Source organism: Chiroxiphia lanceolata, chromosome 17, assembly GCF_009829145.1.
Source record: "Chiroxiphia lanceolata isolate bChiLan1 chromosome 17, bChiLan1.pri, whole genome shotgun sequence".
NCBI lineage: Eukaryota > Metazoa > Chordata > Aves > Passeriformes > Pipridae > Chiroxiphia > Chiroxiphia lanceolata.
This window is the reverse complement of record NC_045653.1, coordinates 15,113,215-15,130,024: the sequence shown is the minus strand read 5'-3', so window position 1 is coordinate 15,130,024 and position 16,810 is coordinate 15,113,215. Positions and strand designations below refer to the sequence as shown.

Genomic DNA, 16,810 nt, shown 5'->3' with positions numbered 1-16,810 from the left:
CGTGAGAGTCCTCTGGTTTTCATGGGAGCAGGATCTGGTGTTGGGAACTCTGGAGAGCTTCTGCCTCCTTTCTGCTTTGCATAGCATCTGGCTCACAAGGAGCCAATGACTGCTGTGTTTGCTCAGGTAGGATGGCATCGGCCCCTGGCAGAGGAGAGGAGCCAGGACAAGTGTAGAGCACAAAGCAAGCTGCCATCTGATTTGACTGGACAGGTACCAAGAAGGCTGAACAGTCCTAGTCCTGTTCCCTTCTTTTTCACCTGCAAATGTGTTTCTTAAATCATTGCTTACAGCAGTCCCAGCTTAGGGGAAATTCAATAATGAGGTCATATGTGTTGGGAGTTTCATACAACCTTGGTCGTTTGATGCTTGGGTCCAGACCTAACTGATATACAGGCACTTTGTTCATTTGTTTGATGACCATGCCGTGGCATTCAGGTTTCTTAATCTAAATGTCACCTTTAACATATACCAGAAACATAAGAGGAGGGCAGGCTCCCTCCAAGATAACCTTGGATGACTGAAGCTTTTATTGCAGCTTATTTTTTCAACACCTTTTTCCCTTTAACAAGGATTATATACATAAATTTAATCAGACCTCTTGGCTTCCCCTTTTGTATCACCCCGAAGTGATTCCCTGCTAATTCATGTGACCTCTAGAAGGTATGACTAAGTGGCATAAAATGTATGTAGAAATTAATTGAGTTGCCAAAAAGCATCAGAATTTATTTCCAGATGAGGGTTTAACTTTGTGTGGTGGAATCCACATGGAAATTTTTTGAAAATAAGCTTTAATTCTCCTTTTCAGCACAGTTGAAATAGGAGGATCTTTGGGTGCAGTTAATCCCTTCAGACCAGTGCATAGGTCAGTGTTTAGCTCAGACGTGCAACAGCAGATGGCAACTATGAAAATCTTCAGAGACATTAAGTTGGGGGACTAAAGGAGACTGTTTCTGATGTCTCCGAAGTGGTGGCTGTAGTTGGAAGCCAATACCTGAAAAATCATATTCCCTTAACTAAAAGTAGCAAAGTTTTAAAATGTTTTTGATTTTCAAGTGGTGAAAATAATAATAGTGTGAGTGAAAGTGCAATTGCATGGAGAGAGTCCTGACTAAAGCAGGCTGTAAATTTGATTAAAAAATCACATCCACAGCACTTCAGTGGGGAAGAGAAGACATTCTTCTGGCGTGAGAAATGCAGGGTGCACAGTGGATGATGTACTCCATTGCAGGCTTGCATTTTGATTGTGCTGTTCCCCTGCAGATTAGGTAGCACTTAAAAGCCCTTGATTTAAAATGTGAAAACATTATTTTTCTAACCCATGTAGGTAAGTTATTTTAAGAAATATTGAGCAGTTTCCGCTCCAAACAGAATTACATGCAGGTAATACTGAATTTTAGTAACAGGAGCAACCTGCTTTTGACCTGGTAGCATCTGCTACATGTGTGTGCTGCCTGTTCAGCTCTAGGCTCAAACATTATTCAAGAGAATCCGCTGAAACTTGGTCTATAGAGCCATCCATGATCCTTGCAGGTGGTTCATGTTCTGTTCCTTATCTCCTAGCTGCATATAGCTGCAGCCAATGGTTATCTGCATGCAGCTGAAGTCCTTCTTGACCAGGGGGCGAGCCTGGACATTAAGGACTGGGACGGCTGGGAACCTCTTCACGCTGCTGCTTTCTGGGGACAGGTAATGATTTCGCTGCAAGCCTCATGTATGAGGGTGACATTTCTTTCTGCCTGGACAAATTGTGTAGTACTCTGCAAATGGAAGAAATCTGTGCTGGGGCTGGGCTCTCTGGACAGCATCAGAGGAGGTCCTTTGGGTTCCAAAAAGAACTGGTTGCTGAGAAAGTTCAGACAGAGTATGTCTGTCTGTGCAGGTGAATGGTAGGAACATTGTTTAAGATCACACACATACCAGAATAATTTGAGGCAAGTTGAGCACACATGCCATTGCTTCTGATCTTATTCCAACTTTTCAGCTTTGGGAAGGAAAGCCTAAATTGCTAAAATAGCTCTGTCGACTTTCTCTTTCCATTCTTTAGATGCAGATGGCTGAGTTACTTGTGTCCCATGGGGCTAGTTTGAGTGCCAGAACATCTTTGGATGAGATGCCAATAGGTGAGTTTACTAAGCTTAAAAAAAGAAATGCCTAAGAAATGGCTGGAGTCTTCACATGGTGCCTTCAGAAGCATTAACGTAATTTCTTGAGTGTCTTTAGAATCAAAGTTTCAGTTACTGTAACTGGGACTGAAGTTTTGAAGCTCCTGCTTTACTACTTCTCAAAGTGTTTCTTCCTGCACATAAAAACAAGGAAGAAGGCATTTCTCAAGCACCAAGTCTTTCTCCTGTATGTTTCCACCAGTGTTATCCCTCTGAACCTGTGCTTGGGAGTCTCCCTGCTGAGTACAACTGTAAGACATGGGTGTCTTAAGTAGGAAGGCACAGTTAGTAACACGGTGTCAATGGTACCACATGGGAACTGTCTCATTAAGGGCTTGGTCTGTGTGTGCCATAGATCTGTGTGAAGAGGAGGAATTCAAAGTATTGCTTCTGGAGTTGAAACACAAACACGATGTGATCATGAAGTCTCAGATGAGGCATAAATCCTCCCTGAGCCGAAGGACCTCCAGCACGGGCAGCCGGGGGTGAGTTGTGCTCTTCCTGCAGGTCACCCAGTGTGTGTTGGCTTGGCCACCCAGGGGTGGTTGCAGAGCACCCTGTGGTGGGTGTGCAGGACCCCATCTGTCCTTTCTGAACAAACTCTGAGAGGCAGAAGCTGACTTTGGTTGCTCAAAGCAGAGTTCCCTTGAAATGTGGCTGTTTTACTAGAAAGAGAGGCTATTTCTTGGGGGGGAAATGGCTTTGCACTGTTGTGGTTTAATAACTGCTCTGAGCAGAGGACCAAGTGGTGAGAATGTACTCTGTTAAACCACTGGGACTGGTGTTGGACAGTCAGTGCTTCAAGTGGATTAACTTGAGCTTCTCAATAATAAAATGGCATGGCCAAGATACTGTGCCCAGATACAGTTTGCACAGGTATTTATAAAACATTTACTAGACACCAAAGCAGTCCTGCAGACCACAAAACTCCCTAAACAGCCCGTGGGCCATTCCTCTATATTTTTACTCCACTGGTTGCAGAGTAGATCAGTCATTGAGCTGTATGAGCTTTAATGCAGATCTGCAGTGCTACTTTAAAACTCCTTAAAATTCCTCCCACCTTTAATATCCTCACTAGTGCCTTTGCTTTGTGTGGGTGCCAGGAAGCTAAATCCATGTTCCATTCCAGAGGGAGAGGCTGTGAAGTGTGAGGCGGAGGTGAGAAGGATTATGGAGTAAGGGGAATTGTCATGTCCTGCTCACAGCTTTGATGCCCTTTGTCCCTGTCCCACAGGAAGGTGGTGAGGCGGGCCAGTCTTTCGGACCGAACAAACCTTTACAGGAAGGAGTGTGAGAAAGAGGCCATCGTTTGGCAGCAACTGGGGGCAGCAGAAGAAGGAAGAAACTCGGGTTTCATTGGAGAAATTGGGGAGACTCGGTCTGACCAGGAGAATACAGACCCCGTAAGGAATCTCTTCTCTGTTATGGGAGTCACTGAGGGGGGCTGGTAGTACAGTGGGTGCCCTGGGGTTGAAGGTGGCTAAAAAATTTGTAGACCTCATCCATCAGATGTAAGCAAAAGACCTAATTCTCATTTGGCATAAACTGGGATAACCCTCTCTAGAGGAAAGACTGTTTGGATTTACAGCTGCATAAATAGTTTTGAGATAAGGTCCTGGTGAACCAGAGATTCTGAAAAGATAGTGTGTGCATTTCTCTTTACAGCTAAAAGTGGTAATCACAAAAGAATTGTAAAGTTGCTTTGCAGTTACTTGTTTTCAATTCAGTTACTATCATATTATATTAATATGCTTATCTATTTGTTATTTCTTTTGTGAGTCCTTCTGACTTAATGTTCCATGTACCTGGTTAGGGCTCACAGCATTATAGGGTCCCATTAGTGGGTGAATTCAGTGTTTGTGCTGCAGTACCTGTCTGGTTGAGAGGCTGAATGGGAGTAGGCTTAGGAAGTTGTCACAGGGATAAACCCTGCTATGGGGGACAGTGGAAGATGCTCTTCTTTCATGTCTTCTTGTTCCAGAACTCAGTGCTGGAGAACTCCTCCCTCCTTCCGGAGTTAGCAAACAAAAGCACCCAGTGTGACACTGAGATCCCACTCCAGAATGGACTCATGGCATCTGCCAGCCCTTACCAGTACACCTTTTCCAACGGGGACGTTTGGAGCATGCACGCTGAGCCCAGCAGTAACCCTGGCCACGTGCTGCCCTACGGCAGCCCTGGGCTCCCTGACACCCAGCAGTTCTGGGGCACCTACAAGGAGCACAACCACCAAACGCTCTCAGAACTGAAGAGGCAGCGGGCTGCAGCCAAACTCCTCCAGCACCCTTTCCTCAGCACCCACTTCAGCAGTGGCATGGCAGGAGTTGCTGAGAACGTGGGTGAGGCCAAGTCACACTTAATCGAATCCAGGACTTCTCCCTACAGCTCAAATGGGACCTCAGTGTATTACACAGTGTCCAGTGGTGATCCACCCCTCTTGAAATTCAAAGCTCCCATGGAGGAAATGGAAGAGAAGGTGCACGGGTGCTGCAGAATTTCCTAGTCTTGTCTGAGTCTCGCCCCAGAGAAAACAAGATGTGAGTGGGCTGGTTGGATCTATCTCAGCTGCCAGGTTGTTTGCTTTCCAAAGGGAGAATTTAGTTATGGACATCCTGACTGTGGCAGCCTCGTTCATCCTGAATTGTACTTTACCCTGCCAATTACTTACATTGCAGCTGAATGAGTAATGCAGGTGGAGCAAGGCTTTTAGGAGAGGAAGGGATGCACATCAATATGATGTAAAAAGAGTCTCCCTCATCTTGCTCCCAGGGGGAAAAGGTATCACGCACTGACTCCCCATCCTTGGGAAGTCATGAGATGCCTTGGAACAAAGAAAGGATCTGGATTAAAATCTTTGCATCTGAGCCTCTTGCTGCAAGTCACCAAGGGGCTGGAAGGTGACAGTTCAGACCTGCATTTTCACCCTTGGGTGATGCACATACCTTGGAGGGGAGGTCAACCCCCACATGGGGTTTGCAAGAGTGGACAGAGCTGTTTTCCATTCAGCTGGATCCAGCACTTCCTGGGCCTGAGAAACAAGGAAGTGTAGATGCTGTGCTGAGGAAGTTTGCAAGGTATTATCTCCTTGCAGTGACAGCTCACCATCAAGAACTGTGCACTGGCTGGGTCCTGTTCTGCTCGTATCAGCTCGTCACTGCAGGCTGCCTTCAGGTTTGAAGCAGAACTTTTCCTGGAACAGGATTCACTCATAAGGCTTTAAAACTGATGTTGCAATAAGGGGCCCTGGCAATAGAATTTTACTGCAATAAAATACTGGCTAAGGTCTATACTGGGATAAGTAATTAAAAAAAACCTTATTTGTACTATTTAGACTCTTAATTTGTTAAAACTGAAAAGACTTTTGTTGATCTCACTTTCCTATTGATTCTGTTTGTTTACTCTATATGCTCAACACAGATACTAGGGGTAGTATGCTTTGTAATCTGATTTTTTTCTGGATTTCCAGAACCACAGGGCTCGGGAGGGGTGAGGAGGAAAGGCTTGTCAACACTAATCTAGAAATGCCATGAAAGCATTTCTAATCCCATAGGTATGATGACACTTGCATTAACCTGCAGTCTGTGGCTCATAAATAATTGTTAAACCATTGCTATGGTAGTTCAGTGTTGCAGCAGGACAGCAGTGGTTAGCAGCTGTCAGCAGAAGGTTTAAAAGCCTCTGTGTCTGAAGGAGTTGCCTTGCACCATGCAGTGCTTAGCAAAGCCTCTCTGCTGTGGAGCCGCTGGCACACCACACTGTGTTTTGGTGCAGTCCGTGTGAGCTCTGAGAGACCACCTGAGAAACACTAGCATGGGCTTCTCAGCAAGTTCAGGCTTTGTGTACCGGGGGGAGGTGAGAGGAGAGTACCCCATGGGACACAGCTCCCAGGAACTGGCCACACTTCAGTTGTATCTGCAGCAGTAACTGTAAATCTTCAACCTCTTTTCTACACAGAGGGGCTGTTGCACGTGTAACTCTTTGCCTGCATGAATATTTGTCTTCTTGGGCAGCTTAAATTCCAGACTCTGAAGATATAAACCTGTTTGGGTCTCTGTAGGCTGTCAGTGGATTCAATCCAGCTCGTGTACTTGTACTTCAGCCAAGCAACAGCAAATGCGGCTTCCACCCATCTTCTTTTTATCTGGCAGCTGTTAGACATCGATATTACCCTTCACATGTACATTCCCTCTGTGGGAATCCTCACAGCCTTAACTTTTTTCTAGGCTATAAAGAGTTGACTTAGGCTGCCAGTGACTGTTAAGTGCTACCCTCTGCTCCCATCAAATCTAGCCCATGGCTGGGGCTGGATATATTACAATACAGGGCTCTGGGCTTCTCAAGGCAGCAGCGGTGGCTGTGTGTCACCACCACAGCCACACTGGGCAGGAGACACTTCTGGACCTGTGAGGTCATTACCAGACTGACAGTTTACTCTTTCTTTCCTTACCAATCTTAGGAGCAAATAAGAATATGGCAGCAGCTGACCCAATTAATTTAAAACTTCAGTTCTGTTAAAGGCAGGGTTTGAAGCATTCAGAGAAGTTGGGCTTCCTCCATTGTTGAAATACATATGCTCAGTATGAGACTAGAAAATACTTCTTGTACTTGACTTTAAGGGATTTTTAAAGTCATTCTCTAGGAGAAAGATGATGATTTGGTAACTGGAGAGACTTTACTGCATCTGTGCATGCTTAACAGTGGGTCGTCTGGTTACCCTGAGTAAATTCTTCTGTGGTAACACCAAGTGTGGCCTGGCTATAATGGAACATAGGGGAGATGATCTTTCAGGTGCCTCTCTTCTCCCACAGTGGTGAGGTTTGTCTCTCCACATCCATCCTAATGAGATTTTTGAATTCCCTGTAATAGATTTTGGTGCTGCTCTCCACTGGGTTGTAAATGGTGCAAACTTTGGGCCCAGACTTGCCTTCCCTCCCAGCGAAGGAGGAGTTGGGCCCTTGTCCTTCTCAGAGCAATTCTGTGCTATCAACTGTGTGGAATCCTATCTAACTCCAAGGAAATGAAAAGGTGATTATGAAATGCAATAGTATGAAGTAGTTTAAGGCTTGCTTTCACTGAGAGTTGCTAAAGCATTAAAACTGGGAAACCAGTTAATTTTAGACTAACAGCTTTTTTGTTTCCATTGGTATTTCACTCTAGGAATAAGGCCTTTTATTGTAAAATTTAGCAATGTTACAACAACAGCGGGGTTTTGATATCTATGTGTTTTAAAGGGCAGTAACCCAAAGGTTACTGTGCAAAGATATGAGAACATGAATGTATTGATGGATCTATTGCAAGCAGAACTCCACAAGAATAACCCTTTTGCTCACCACATCTTCTTGCGTGCTGAAGTCATACTGTTTCTAACAAACAAACTGGTTGCTGAGAGCAGCTTTACATTCCACATTGAAAGACATTTTTTATATGGAAAAAAAGGTGTCTTTCAAAATAACGTCTCTGTCAGCCAAGAAAGTCACAGCACTGAAATATTACATAAGGGCTTAAGTTCCATTGCTGGGATCTGTTTGACATCAGACCTGGATTTGTGACGTGATTTCAGCCCACTTAGTCTTACTTCTTTGGTGCTCCTGAATCTTAAAACCTTCCCACTTTTGGGAAGAACTGACTGTAGATTCTGTGCCATCTTGCAGGTGTGGTTGAAGAACCACGTGGATGAGGAACTCCTGGTAGGGAAGGAGAAGAGCATGTCAGGGCAACAGCGATAATGACTTGGTGCAATACTCAGTGGAGGCAATGAATTCTGGAGTTTATTGAGCAGAGTCTTATTTTGTGGGATTGAAATCACTTACAAGCTCCCAAATGCATTACAATTTCTGTATAGTGCCCTTTTGCTTCAGTCTTGAAGCTCTGATTACCCAAATCTTCTCTGCTGAAACTAGATCAGCAATTCCGTAGAAAAGGGACTATCGAACCAGGAAAGCAATAGCACTGATCTCCAGTGAGCCATGGACGAACTGCTGGAAGGTGTTCTCCCTACACCTGGGTATTTCTGTGCCTTATCGTGCTTGCTAAAGGTAACCCATCTCTGGAAGGTTTGTGGTGACTATATGGTGTTGTTCTTTAACTTTAGACTGTTTGCAAGGGGATAAAAGTTCACAGCATGCCAGATTCTGACATTATTATTTGCTCTTTCAGTTTCTCTTGTGAACACCACTTCTCTCTTCCTAAATACACTAAAGGAAATGACAGGGTCTTCATTCTATTTTAACAAATCATGTTGACTACTTTGTATTAGTTGTCTACAGGCAGAATCCAGAACACACTCGTAGCAGCAAGGTCTCACCTCTTATTACAGAATACAGCTAATATTTACTTCTTTTGTTCTGTTTTGCCCCGACTGTACAACAGAACATTGTCCCTGGTTGTTCTTCACCCTTATTCTACTGTTTTCATGTTGGCCAAACTGGTAATGGACTTCTCATTTCCCTCACACAATTCAAGTACCCCTGGGCTCTCCAGGCAACATCTGCCATGGCACAAGTACAACCTAGAATATTTTGCTTTATTTCAGCTGTGGAAGCTGTAGTAGAGGAGACTCTGCTCAAGATACCTGTTCCCAAAGCTACACCAATGCAATGATCTCCACCTGCAGCTGAAGGGGGGATAGGGGTTTTAAAACAGTGCAGATGCAGCCTTAGTATTGCCACTGCTATGTCTTCAGCCTTTAGATTGCAGTGTGAGAGTGGATGCAGGAATGTGGATAACCCTGGTACAGCTTGGCAGGGCTGCTGTGTGTACAGGACATTAACAGATGATGACAAGCCTTCTGCAATAACTCATAATTCCGTCGATCAGTAGTAAATGATGTACAAATAAAACTTGATGAAATGTATTTTATGTGAAAAAAAAGTAAGAACTGTATATTGTATTAGCAGCTTTGTGTATAAAATGGCATTTTGGCAATCAGAGTCTAATATATTTAAACTTTTTTAAAAAAAGGATATTTGATATTTATGGAATTGACTTTATTGCTACTTGTAAGTATGAAGATGGTTTAACATATTGAAGCAATGCATAAAATCTTAAACTTTATGTAAAACTCATGCCAAAAGGGTATGTCTGACAGTATTAGCACCTGACTCAGTGTCTTTAATAGATTGAATTTTTTAATTTAAAAATTATATTAAATTTCTTTTAATAATACAAAAATGCCACTGAGGTCTTTTTAATCGGTTGATGTTTTGGGACTGCTATATGTCTTGCCTCTCTCTCAGCTGTCAGTACAGCCAGAGGATATCGTGGAAGAGTAAATCTGGGCAGTGGGTGAGTGTAACTTTCTGTTTCAGCGAGTGCGGGTCTCAAGAAGCGTTTGGACAACGCTCTCAGCCACACGGGGGGATTCTTGGGGGTGTCCTGTGCAGGGACAGGAACTGGACATTGCTGATGCTTGCGGGTCTCTTCCACCTCAGAATATTCTGTGAAGTAGTGGCAAATCGTGCTGGGGACAAGCGAGAGGGCCAAAGCTGTGCCTGCCTTTCCTGGACTGGGACGTGCCCGAGGCATTCGGTCCAGCATTTGTTAAAGTGCATCATTAAGAGGGTCCTTCTCAGGGGGGTTGATTCGCGCGAAGGCGAAAGCGCCCCGGAGGGACGGCAGGGCTGTGTCCCCAGCAGGGGCAGTCCCGCGGCTGCGCTTCCCGGCCCCAGCGCGGCGGGTCCAGCCCCGCTCCCGTTCCCGGCCGGGCGGAGGCGGTGCCGTCGCTGCGCGGAGCCAACCGCGGCGCGGGGCGGGCGGGACGCGCCAGTGGCGGCGGCGCTGTTTGGATTCAAACGCGCTATAAAGGAGCGGCGGGCGGAGCGGGGCGGCTCCGGCCATGGCCAACTCGTCGCAGTGGCTGGAGGAGGGCGCGGGGCGCTGGCCGCCGCCGGCCGGGCCGTACAGCGAGGCGCAGCGCCTGGCGCTGGAGGAGCTGGTGGCGGGCGGCCCCGAGGCGCTGCGGGCTTTCCTGCGGCGGGAGCGGCTGCCCCCGTTCCTGTCGGAGCCCGAGGTGCAGGACATCGCCCGGGCCGCGCTGCCGCCCGCCGCGGGCCCGGAGCCGGCGGCACAGTCCTCGCCCGGCGCCTCGCTCGACGCCTCCTCGCTCACCTACTTCCCCGAGCGCTCGGACCTGGAGCCGCCGGCGCTGGAGCTGGGCTGGCCGGGCTTCGCCAGCGGCGCCTTCCGCGGGCTGACGCGGGTGGAGGCGCATTTCCAGCCCGGCTGCGGGGACAGCGGCAGCATCTACGGCTGCAAGGAGGCGGTGCGGCGGCAGATCCGCTCCGCGCGGCAGGTGAGCGCCCGGCACCGGGAAGCGTCTCCTTCCCGGGACAAGGCCAGGCGGCTTTGAAACCGCCCCTGTCGAGCAGAGAATGCCTCGTGAAAAGGACAGGCTCGAAAATATCCAAGGAGTGGCACTCTATATGGTGCGTCTCCGAACTGCCCCTTTCCCGGTTCCATCGCTCCGGAGGGGATGGGCCAAGAGCTCCCCGTTGCCCAGTGCCGCGCGGCTGCCATGGGCAAACACCCGCTGTATCCAGATGATCCCGCACTCACTCGGAGCGGAAGGTTTCCTGTTCCAGGTTCATCACTGATGGGCTCTGCCAGACAGATTCACTTACAGAAATCTCTCACTGTCCCCCAAAGGGTATGACAGAAAAGGTTTCCCTTATAAAAGAAGGTTATCTACAGAGATAACACTATGATTATATTTCTTTTCTTTAGCTCATTAATTGTCCCCAAGTGATGTGCAGACCTGCCCTTAGCAGGACTTTCCTCCTACAGAAGTGGATGCTTTTGTTCTGATGCAGAGTATGGCTTAAAAAACATGGGGCATAGTCACTTCTGTTTTCTGTAACTCATTACACCCCCTGAGTTTCTAGCCTCCAACTCATCCCCAGGAGGGAACCACACTTCCCCTTAGCAGCCATTCAATTGGCTTAGCTAAAATTTAAATGTGTAGCTTCCTCTTTGGGTGGCCCTGTCTGTGTGTGACGTGCTCACACACGCACACCTTCAGTCAGCAACTGAGCTTATTCCCTGGTCCCTTCCGAGGACAGAGGCTTAGAGGGTGTGTAAGGATGACATGACTGATGGGCTCATTGCCAGAAACGGTCACAGAGAAAGCTTTGTTCTCAAACGATCCTTATGAGGTAGATGAGACCAGCCTAATGGTACTGAGACTCGAATAAACTCCATATTTGTTTTTCTAAAAAGCCATACTTGTTTGTAATGTCGTCGTTTACAGCATCCTGCGAAGCACCTTCCTTTGCACTGAGCTGAGAGCCAGGCAAGCTGCTCCTGCCCCAGCTGTGGATGTGCCTGATCCAGGGAGCGTTTTTGTGGACATGAGAGAAATTTTTGACACCCTAAAATTTACTGAATATCAGATGCTGTGTGATACTGCTCGATCATCTCGGAGTTCTTCAAGTTTTTGCGAAGAATGGGGAAACTACAGATGCTGTGTAGTTCCTTCCCAGCTCACTCAAATGCATTTAGCTAAGTGACTGAAGGGGACACAGCTGCTGTCTTGCCTTTGCTATCCTGAATGGATGAGAAAAGGGGTTTCTCTTTCCTCTAAACACTTGCAGTAAAACTATTTCTTTCTCAGCTGCTAATGCTGGGATTAGAACTCAAATGTGCTGTGAATTTAATAGTCACATGAAGGCATCAGTGTTCCCAAGGGTTTAGTGTGAATTGTTTTGCTTTCAGCGGTTGCTTTCTTACCTGTCTGGTCTTGTCAAAAGCATCTTTTTTTTTTTTTTTAAATTTATTTTTCTTTAGTGCTTAGACAAGTGATTGTGTGGAGAGAAGCACAGGAGACACGCAAGAGGCACAAGCATAAAGTAACTTTATCTAGAAATACCCATGTGCATGTGTGTGTGACACCTAAGAACTCAACCAAATGGAGCCAATCCCTTAGGGAGCAGGAGGACAGAGGTGGGAATGCAAAGCTTAGCCTGTTCCTGTGGGAAATGTTTCCTTGAGTACAGGCAATGCCACACACAGAGCAGCTGCGTTTCATGCATATACACCTTGGGTGTGTTGCAGCAGTGCATGGATTCATCATCTCTCTGATAAGGGCAGGTGCCAGGTGCCTGCAGAGGTTGTATAATTATTGTCCTTGATACTGGTCTAATAGAAGGAGAATAGAAAAGTCAGTCATGAAGCTAAATCCTTTGTGTCCTTACCTAGATGTAGTTTTGAAGGGTGAGAATTCTAGCACCAAAACAGTGTATGATATGGCTCTGAATTAGCTGGAGAAATTCTTCATAAATGTAATCCTCCTGTTTTAGGATTTGCCTTCTTTAAAGAACTGTGGGGTGGAAGGATTTCTTGTGAAGATGTACGATGGAATCTCAGTAAGAGTCTACAGACTAGTAAGAGTCTGGAAATCAGTCAGGGTTTGTGAGACGTTCAGCTGTGACAGTGAGGAAGCCATTGGAGCTAATTCTCCTGTAGGTGTTTGAAACACTGGGGAAACAAGTGTGGAAATGGCTTGTCTGAATTCCTCATTCTAATGGGATAGTTTTCCCAATGTAACCAAATGGCCAGATTACAAGGAACTGTGTAGGAAGGGAGGATGTTAAAATGTACAAAAGCTGTCATGAGGAAAATCCTCTTCAGGCTTATCCTTTGCATTCTGGGACACACTGAATTTACACAAACATCGTGGGAATATAGGATTCTTTTATAACTTGCCAAGGACAGAGAAATGCACATGTCACCCTGGTGATAGCAGCAGGAGAAAATGGCTGGGGGAGGCAGTGACCTGACCTTGTGTGAAATAAATCCCTTGACTAAGTGTTGTCACTCTTCTCACAGGTGATTGCTCTCGTGATGGATTCCTTCACAGATATTGATATCTTCAGTGACCTGCAGGATGCTTGTAACAACCACAAAGTCCCTGTCTATATTCTCCTCGACCAGGAATTTCTACCCCACTTCTTGGAAATGTGCAACAATTTGGGAGTTTGTCCTGAGCAGGAAAGTGTAAGTACTGAAGGTGGGGGGGCATGGTTTGTTTTTATTTTTTTTGTGGTACAGTTTATGCATATTAAAGAAACCCTTCTACAAAGCATCAGACTTCCTTGAGAGGCTAAAACACCTTGTCTGTTTGATAACTAAAAGGGGATTTTCTAAACTGTTTCTCAGCTCCTGAAAATGAAGGCTCAATATTGCATGTTTTTAGTACAGCCTCTAATCCCGTGTGTGAAACTGCTCACAAACTCAGCAAAAACCATGCAGAAAAGGCAGATCTGTCACCCTGTTCTGCCTCTATGTAGGAGTTACCACCATGTCATGCACCAGCCTGGTGAGCTGGGTGGAGTGTGTGGACTGTGATCCTTGTCCTGAGGATGCAACAATTTTCAAGCATTTAATTTTGCAATATTTAAAGAGTCTTAGTCTTTGGCTTAAGGAACTGCTTGCTAAGGAAAACAGAAACATGGGAAACTCAAGGGTGGTATAGCTCTGGTATGATCTGATCTCTTTCCTAATACCTAGTTGCTGTCTTTTAGAAATGTTTGGATGATGTGCCAGGTGATTTACCTAGTTGTTCTGAATATAGGCTGACATGGCTGTGTTATGGCTTGGCTTGGACAGGTTTATGTTCCCTCCAGTGAGAGTTTCTCCGGACAGGGAAGCACTCCAAGCTTCCTGGGTAGTAATTAACTGGAACTGGCTGTTCTCTCTACAGACTCTGCTAATCTAACAAATTTAGCACTGTGTAACTGATAGCACTCACAAACAGACTGTATAAGAAATTTAATTCCTATTTTCCATAGTGTGCATAGAATTTTAGGTAGAATTGCTAATCAGACATTTTTGGAAGTTAACTTAAATCTGATGTTACTTTTTCCTTTCTTTTCTGAACCAGCTGATGAGAGTTCGAACTCTCACAGGGAACATTTACTACCTGAGGTCAGGTGCCAAAATTGTTGGGAAAGCCAAGGAGAAGTTCATGTTAATTGATGGCATTAGAGTGACAACAGGCTCATACAGGCAAGTATTGGGGTCTGCTGGTACACAATGAAGCTGTAGAAAGGGGGATTTGCTACAAGAAGGATTTATTAACTTTGCTGTTTGCCTGGTGTTAATGAGGGCATGTGGACTAGCTGAATCTAACTGGGACTGAGACTAAGGTGAAAACACCTTTGGAAAACTGATTTACACAAGTTGTTCTTAACAAAGCACTTGGCTAAATAGAGTTCTTCCTGAAGAAGGAGTGAATAGTCTATCGACTTTGTACCTTCCTTACATGCAGCATTTCGAAGCTGAGTCTTGCTTTCTGTAACTGTATGTGTTGAAATGAACTGGAGATTAACTGTGAATCTTGGTTTGTTTTCAATAGTTTCACATGGTCTGATGGGAAGCTGAACAGCAGTAACTTGCTGGTGTTGTCAGGCCAAGTGGTTGAACACTTTGACTTGCAATTCAGGATTCTCTATGCCCAGTCGCTGCCCATCAGCCCTAAGGGTCCATCCAGCTGCAGGAACAGTGGGATGTTCGATCACCTGGTGACCAGACCAGAGTCCTCTAAAAAATATACTGTGGAAGGCAACCTGAGAGCAGAATTTGCCAGACTGTCTAGCACTCCAAAGAAATTGTTGGAAGAACTAGATCAGGCTGAAGATAGCCGTGGAGGAAAACCTTGTAATCTGGGGCATTCTTGCCTCTGTGAAGAGGAGTCATTCAGCAATCAAGTGACCATGGCGGAACGGAAAAGCTCATCGACTCAAACTGACCCGTGGGACAAGACAGCTGCTGTGAACACCCGTAATGCTGCCACACAGACCAGTGCTGCCATGGCAGAAACTGGCACTCAGGCTTCTGTCACTGCGAGAGCAACGGGCACTCAGACGTCAGTTTTGCTGAAGACTGCAGTGACGCAGACAAAGGAAGAGGAAGGCACAGAAACACCCCTACTTCATAGAAAGTTGGCAAAAGAAGAATATTCTCTGACTGGAAATGCTGTACCAAACTCTAGTCTGCGATCACTGTCTTCATCATCGTCCCAGTGCTCTCTTGGAAGCTCGACAGGCTCGCTGTCTTCTCTCCGGTCCTTTGAATATTCCAGCAGTCACAGGGCACAATATTTCCAAAAACTGCATAAAGAGAGACAATTCCACTACTCCACTATCAGGTCGAAGCTGAGCCACATGGTGGATATCCTCTCCCGGAGGGGCCGTGTGCCTGAGGGCTACATGACCCAGTACACCGGCAGATGCAACCTAAAGCAGAGGCGGGACATCAGCGCCAGCCTGCGCAGCCTCCGGGACGTCTCGCTCTTCTCCCTGAATAAATGATTGCTGCCCCGGCCACAGAGCACACAAGCTCCACTCTCAAGTTGCAGTCACTTTGTACCTGCTGATTCTTCCACTTCCGTCCAGCAGTTTTACTTTTTTTAATACACACGTACATCACTCCCCAGCACTTTGTTTTATACTGTGCAATGTAAGTGATAAAAATGAGGTATTGTACGGTAACTACTTACGTGTTCATCTTGTATGCATTAGCAGTGAAGATCATTTTAATTCCAGATGCTTAGCCTGAAAAATAAACTTGTTACTGCTTTCTAGGATTGCTAATGCTCTGGCTTTAATTTATGTGAACTTGGAAAATCTTGATTCAGACTGAGCTTGCTCAGAGTGGCTTTGGAGATTTAGCTTACATCAAGGTACACTCAAATTTTTTTTTCTTTTTAATATTGGCTTTTATTTCTACTTTATATTTGGCACGAGGGGAAACAACTTTTATAAAGAGCTATAAAGCTAATTTTATTCCAAGTCTGACTTCTACTTACTCTTCCACTAAAGTTGTGAAGGGTCTATTGGAGCAGTTCCATGTTCTTATCTTCAACTATATTCTTTTTTCATTGTTTTAGCCTTCTGAAACAGACTGAGCTAAATAGCTCTTTGGTTTGATCATCCTCTTGTGCTTTTGTGTAGATACATATATATTTATGCATATTTATACACATCCTCAGACTAGCATCCTTTTAAAATCAAAACCAGACTAGGAAGTAGCAGGTTAGCGCTCCACTCTGTACCCATTTTAGATACAGTCCTGATGTAATTGCTTCCAGTATTTGGAACTAAAAGCTAGTGATATTGGACCTGTAGGACTTTTAATGGGAATGTATGGCTGAAGTGTTGGGTTTTTATGCTTCTGAGTGGGAGATGAAGTACTATCTGGAGCTCAGTGTCTTACTGCAGCATATCTGTTGTACTTCTCTTATGGGATGACTTCAAAGAACTTTGTGTCTTGTGCAACTTGTTACATAGAATTAAGCTTTAATAATTAATTACACTTTTAGTCTTAGCACTGTAAAATGAAATTCTAATTCTGGCTTGGTCTAGGAATGTCTGAACCATCTTACATCTGTTAGGAAACCTGTAAAGAGCTTCCTTCTTTGTAGTGAACTTGGAGGCAAGACAATCATCAAGGGCATGTGACAAAGCCCCTGTTCAAAAGTAAACTGACAAATGCACTACAAAATGTTATGGGTTATGTTCAGTAATATTATTGTAAAAGTAACTGTAAGAATGAAAAAAATAAACATTTTTCTCTTTTTAACTGTCCTATCTGAAATACTCTGTGTTTCCTCCTCTGTTTATCCTTTATCCACTACTAGCTTGGTTTGAGGA

At 45.3% G+C, this 16,810-nt stretch overlaps 2 protein-coding genes across 4 annotated transcripts in view; both read left to right on the top strand.

Moving 5' to 3' along the window:
• Window positions 1–9,335, top strand: part of PPP1R16B (protein phosphatase 1 regulatory subunit 16B) — a 56,798-nt gene extending 47,463 nt beyond the window's left edge. For 2 of the 3 annotated variants that reach the window (XM_032705166.1, XM_032705167.1), the window contains exons 7-11: window positions 1,564–1,689; window positions 2,048–2,123; window positions 2,521–2,650; window positions 3,400–3,568; window positions 4,147–5,450. In XM_032705166.1, coding sequence (XP_032561057.1) covers window positions 1,564–1,689; window positions 2,048–2,123; window positions 2,521–2,650; window positions 3,400–3,568; window positions 4,147–4,668 — 1,023 coding nt within the window. In that variant the 3' untranslated portion in view covers window positions 4,669–5,450. Of the gene's footprint in view, window positions 1–1,563; window positions 1,690–2,047; window positions 2,124–2,520; window positions 2,651–3,399; window positions 3,569–4,146 lie in introns of all 3 variants that reach the window. The other variant, XM_032705168.1, reaches the window with a different exon arrangement.
• A 664-nt stretch (window positions 9,336–9,999) lies between these two features.
• LOC116795334 (protein FAM83D-like) lies at window positions 10,000–16,744 on the top strand. The gene is made up of 4 exons (XM_032704982.1): window positions 10,000–10,455; window positions 12,987–13,154; window positions 14,041–14,165; window positions 14,515–16,744. Exons 1-4 carry the CDS (start codon window positions 10,000–10,002, stop codon window positions 15,467–15,469), a joined length of 1,704 nt encoding a protein of 567 aa, XP_032560873.1. The 3' UTR covers window positions 15,470–16,744.
• The last annotated feature ends 66 nt before the right edge of the window (window positions 16,745–16,810 follow it).